At 40.5% G+C, this 6,000-nt stretch overlaps 1 protein-coding gene and 1 non-coding gene across 2 annotated transcripts in view; one reads left to right on the plus strand and one right to left on the minus strand.

The window, feature by feature from the left end:
• Nucleotides 1-6,000, plus strand: part of LOC103373009 (protein unc-13 homolog B-like) — a gene marked incomplete at its 5' end in the record, with an annotated part of 64,103 nt that overhangs the window by 42,788 nt on the left and 15,315 nt on the right. Inside the window, one exon of the mRNA XM_008302798.1 lies at nt 5,315-5,403. Coding sequence (XP_008301020.1) covers nt 5,315-5,403 — 89 coding nt within the window. The remainder of the gene's footprint in view (nt 1-5,314; nt 5,404-6,000) is intronic.
• trnat-agu (transfer RNA threonine (anticodon AGU)) lies at nt 5,876-5,949 on the minus strand. The gene has a single exon. It is a non-coding gene; the product is annotated as a tRNA-Thr (tRNA).

A 6,000-nucleotide genomic window follows, 5' to 3' on the forward strand; every position in this document is an offset into this window, starting at 1 on the left:
AGCTAGGCTAAACACGCATTGCAACAGGTTCTGCAATAAATTGCATCCATCATTCTCATTTAATCACTGAAATATTCCCCAAATGCGCAAGAAATGACTGTTAATATGAGTCACGGTGAGCTTGAGAACATGTTTCATATTATATTTGGCTTCAACTCCAAATATAAACTATTCCAGCTTTTCGGTGTAACACTCGATTCATCAACCCCTCTTTTAATGGAAAGAATTGCCGTTCTGTGTACATTTTCAAGGACACCTCACGTGCACGGTCACCTTCGAGCATCCATAAAGATGTTTTATTACACTTGACTTGACGTTTGCATAAACACAGCGATGGGTTTCAGTTTTGGATTCAGACCAAGTGCGCATTTGTTGTCAAGGGGGCGGAGTGAGGAGCTCACTTCTCTCTCTGCAACATTTCCCAATTAAAATGCATGAAGCTAAAACGCTGTCACTTGAAAGTCGTGGCCCTCCTTTAGTCCAATTATATGTTATGGCAGTTTGCCCAGTGTCTTCTAGCTAATAACACACTTCCACAGTTATCGATGGCACACTTCCTACAAAGACTCTTTGCGATGCCTTATCTGATAGTCGTCCAGCCACTTGACTGGTGCGACACGTGGTGCACATACTAAGGAGGCCCAGCCCTCAGGCCATATTTCACAGGTTTACCCAAGGTCTGTTCGCAGGCTCCTCGAGGCCAGTTTACTCTGCAGGCTGCACGGCCGTAGTGGCCCTTCGTAGTTTCAGGGTTTTTATAGAAACTGGCAAATGAAAGGGCAGATTGTTGTTGAGTGCGTCTGGGCCCTAAAAGCCCGGTGCATCCTCACTGTCACTCAGTCATGCTGCCCGAGTAGATGTCTGCTTGGTTGCCAAAGCGATGTTGACATTGACCAGACTCCCATAAGGATGATAAATGTCTGAGCGGCTGTGAGAGTGTCAACAGACGAGAGAGAAGTCCGTTCAAAGCCGGTCCATGCACACGGTTCTACAGAGAGGTTACATGGAAAACACCAGCGATGGTCTTTGATGGGCGCACAGGGCCGTCCAACTCTGGTTTTTATGTGAAGAGTTCATTTGCACAAACAGATAACTCCATCATCTTCACAAACCTTCAGAAAACCCACTTCTCCATGGTCTACCTGAGACAATATCAAACTTAAGTTATCTCTAGTTTTGTCATGTCATGTCTACTGGGTCAGATCCACTCAGCTTCAGTTTGATTGATATTATCTCAAGCAAACAACAAAATACGTTTCTGAAAATCTGCAAAAATGGAGTTCTTGCAAATGAGCTCTTCATGTGTTTCCCTGTCAGAGTGCAACGATAGATGGCGCACAATTGGTTGTAAATTGTTTACTTTTGAAGCAGAGAGCCACTAATTTCCAGTTTGTTTGATATTTGGTTTGGATTTTAGCATAATGTTCTGTTATTGCTCATTTCTAAGATTGTTTGTAGGACAATGCATTACAACAGTCTTTTGGTAAATAAATAAAGGGAGACTTGAGTATTGATTATACTCTGACAAGACCACAAAAACACGCAGTTGTTCGTATTTTTCTAGCCAACTTGAGGCTTAGAGGACTCCGTTCCATACATGCTCAGCATACAAGGTCCATCTATTCTGCACATGTGTACAATTTTCTTTACTGTGTAGTTGCAGAAACTGATTGTAGGATGCACAAGGCGTGTCTGCACAAAGCTTCACAGACATGAAAAGTTACACAGGCGGTATAGAGGGTCATTCCTGCAGTAGCTGGAGAGCTGACTGTGGAGTTTTTTTAGCTGGATATTGGCTTTTAGGTCGAGGCAGAGGTTGAACAAACTGGAAAACTTCAGAAACTGGAACCTGAGGCACAGAGGGGATTCCCAAACTTTTGCAAACTGCACAGATTGGTACGAACACACGTAAAAGCAAAACGATATGACGGAGACGTGACAGTCGAGCTGGGTTTAAGTGCTGCATCCTCATCATTGCATTCTGATTTATGATGTTTGTGTGCTTTTTTATATTATCTGCATGCTTCATGCCTCCAAATACAAACTATGGCAGACCTTGAAGAAAACTGCTTGTAGTGGGCGAAACAATACCAAAGACGACACGGAACATTTACTTATTTAAAACGTCTGATAAAGTCAAACAGTTTCTCCAATTGTTTTCTCTATTTGGAAGTCAGTAAAAGTTGATTTTTCTTTTTCAAACTGAATCATGTTTGGTTCCTGTACTGGGTACAGAGACTGTAGGACCCCAGTTTCAGAAATATGTAAAGCTTACAGTTCAGTCAATTCATTAATCTTTTCAAACTTAAGTAGTTTCTGGGCTTTTTTGTTTTTGCTCCCGTCACATTTTTACTCACTGTGGGCTCATTTTTCACTACAATGGAAACAGAACAACCATGAGTAGAAGTCAGGAGAACTCAGATATTTCTTTTGTGCAGTAAGACACAGTTACATGCCACAAATCATAAAAAAGACAAAAACCAATGTTGGTTTTCTTTGATTGTTTGTATCACAAATACTGAAGAAAAGCTCCAGAAAGATGTTTCACTGTGCTGGATGCATCTTCCAACAACTTGCTCCTCTGTACATCATTTTTAAGTCATGCTGCATTTATTTTCTTGACCAAATTCATTTCATTTTCCTCTCGTCTCTCTTCTATCTGCTCTGTGTAAACACTGCCTGCAGTTCACCTGAAAAGTCTCCTAGTTATGCTTAAGAGCACAGATTTTTAGTTTTACAGCATCTGGTGCAAATGATTTATTTTTTGAGAAGCAGACTGAAGTGATTTTTATGAAACATCCAAAATGTTAAGCTTATTTTTGGCTATTTTTGCAGTTCCTCGCCCATGAAAAAACAAACTTCAGCTGCTTCTTTATGTTCTTACAGCTTCCCGTTGTGATAGATGGTGCCACTTTGGCATTTCATAAAGATAACATGACTTTCAAACCTGCCTGTGGGTTTTGGGTTTTAGAGGGTTAAGAGAGGCTTTCCCTGTGATGTACTTTAGCTCAGGGGGTCCTTATAGACAGTCCAGATAGATGCTAAAGAGGAAGATGAACAGGAAGCTGAGACAGACCGCTGACAAGACGAGCATCAAGTCAACTCTCATCCAACACATCGTTGATGACGGTTATTCTGAAGATCATCTTTTCCAGAGAAGTTTGCATCATAACCACCCAGGCGGTCTCCAGACTTTTCAGAGAAATCCGTCTTACTTTCGTTGGCATTTACCTGCTCTGTGTTCAAAGTTTAACCAGAAGCTGAGCTGCTATGCTTTCACCTGAGGAGTCCTTGTCGGTTTTCACTTAAACATGAACCGCTGAAGGTTTCTCAGGTGCAGAAAATTCATACACAGAAATAGAACTTGTCTTTAACACCCTGGGTGCATAAGAGTCGGCTAATTTTAGATCCCTCCTTCAGCAGCTTCCTGCTTATTTTTCCTTTGAAAATCAGCCATCGGGTTTATTCTATGTTATTATGTTCGCCACATTCAGCTTCCACTCTCGAGAAGTCAAGTTAACTCAAGAGGAAGAGTGACAGCCTCCTGCTAAAAACAGGTTTTTACTTCATCCTTCATCGGAGACCTGCTGGAGCTTCAGGAAACAGCAGCTTGAAACGCTCTTTTCAGACTGTTGAATGGGTTTGAAGAGGCACAAATGAGCCGGTTTCTCCCGTCGCATCTACAAATTCTCCTCGGCAGAAATCGTGTTTAGTCACGATCTTTGCGATTTGCATCTTAGTCGGCGTTTATTTCCTCGTTTCATCACAGAGCAAATATTCCCAGCGTGCATCACTGACTCACAGTTTCCACTGTGTCGTCTCACCTACTGGGAAATGAATGTGGTGTTACACACTGCTGGTCGTCTCCTCAACACACTTCCTGCAGCAGAGCTTATGTGCCGCACAATGTTTTCAGCCTCCGCCACAGTCGGCTTCATACATATTTATTCTGCTGTGAACAGGAGATGGTGATATTGATTGTGGTTTGCTGGAAACTTTTCGGTTTACAGTACAGAAATACAACTCACGCAAAAAACACACTTTTGGAATTGGTTATTTACGCTTACCATCAGTGGAGCTCTAAAAAATATGTTGTGCCTTCATCACATGCTCGAGGACTGTCTATATAGAAAGTATAGGTCGTGTTTCCACAACGTATTTTACAGGCATTTTGAAGTATCGCATTAGAAAAGGTTAATGGAAGTGGGAACAGTTGAGAAAACTTTCACAGTTTTCGCTCACTTGAGGTGGTTTTTCACCTTTTCTAGAAATGGCTAATGCGCTTTATGAGAGATGAAAACACCAAGATTCAGCAGTTTTTTAATTGTTTTCGCCTCCAGACAGCAGCAAACTTTGAAATAATTACAACTTGCCCAACCAAAGACAGTATTTTGTCTATTTCTTCTTCTCTCGGGTTTTTATTGGGCTGTTTCTTGTTTTGCTTTTGTTAGTTTTTGGTTGTTGTTTTTTTCCAAACTAGACTTTCTAAAGCCTGAATACAGAGCGATTAGGTGCAGAAGTCTAGTTTCCTCTCAGACCACTTGAATTACAAAATGTTTAAAGCCTAAAAATTGTGGAATTTTTACTCCCCCAAAAAACTGCTTACACCATCTTTAAAGAAAACAAAGACAAATAAAGTTGAGGTCTTTGCTTAATAATGTTGATTGAAAGCAAAATGTTTCGTTTCGCACTTTAATTCAAAGTCCGTCTGAAAATATTTTTGATTTTTTTATTTAACAGCACCATTTAATGTTTATAGTTATTTCAATTTTAAGCAACTATATCACCACAGCAGTTTGCAACCATTAAAACAACCCCTTTCAAACCAAATTGCAAGACTTGTTTCCAATTTAGTTTTATTTATAAAGTGCCATTTCACAACATAAGTCATCTCAGGGTAAGACCGTACAATATTTTATTATATCATACAGAAAAACTCAACAAACACTGAGCAACCACTTTGCTACAGTGAGTAAATCACTATATTTTGTTCACATTTGACCTCATACTATACATTTTGTGTTGTTTTTCACATGCTATCAGTGTTCAGATTGTAAATCACAGTGTTTAACACACAGTACATATGGGCTTTAACTCCCTTTTCTTCCCTTCTTATCTCAAAATGAAAACACTGGGTATTCACTGAGCTATATTCAGTTTTCACGACCACTAGTGCTTGCCAAAAACAAGGGTAAATAAGTGAATCTGGCTCCACAAGACGAGAACGCAGTGCAGCTGAGGTCTGTGGCTCTGGCTGATTCTAAAGGCTGGAAATAACCTGTTTTTTTTCCTCCCGCTGTGTTATGTGTTGCAGCTGGATACAGAAGCAGCCGACATCCTCAATGATCTGCAGGTGAAGCTCAGCACTGTCCTGGATAACTTCAGCACCATGTTTGCCAAGAGGTAACACACACACACACACACACACACACACACACATCTGTATTTGTGTATCTATTCTGACCTCCAGCAGCACAGCTTGATGTCTAACCCTGGGTTTCTCCTGAGAACAGCCAAGGTCATGAGTTTGGCTTGCTTTATTGGACAGAACTGTATGCATTTATAGGTTATTTCTCAACATTTGATAAACAAATATGTCTTAAATGTTTCAGTAAAGGAACTCTAATTAACATAAGTGGCTAAAAATATTTGTTATTCTTAATTTTTATGATTTGGATGCTTCCTAAGACCTCTTTGGTGCGTAGCCAAAAAGCAGCAAATTCTAGCTTCAGTAATGTCCATTTAGTTTAACATGGCAATCCTCCAGCCTAAAATGCTTTCCTCGTGATTGCTGTAGTCTTATAAATATCAGAGGCTTTAACCGGCAACATTACTGCTCCCGCAGATATCCAGACACAAGCACTGCTTCCTGAAAAGGCACTGCTGGGATTTGAACCCAGGATCTCCTGTTTACTAGACAGGCGCTTTAACCATCTAAGCCACAGCGCCTCCTTTTGAGTCCTCAGACATTCATCAAATGCTAAATTAGGCTGAAGAAAT

Source organism: Stegastes partitus, unplaced genomic scaffold (genome assembly GCF_000690725.1).
Source record: "Stegastes partitus isolate 25-593 unplaced genomic scaffold, Stegastes_partitus-1.0.2 Scaffold1882, whole genome shotgun sequence".
Classification (NCBI taxonomy): domain Eukaryota; kingdom Metazoa; phylum Chordata; class Actinopteri; family Pomacentridae; genus Stegastes; species Stegastes partitus.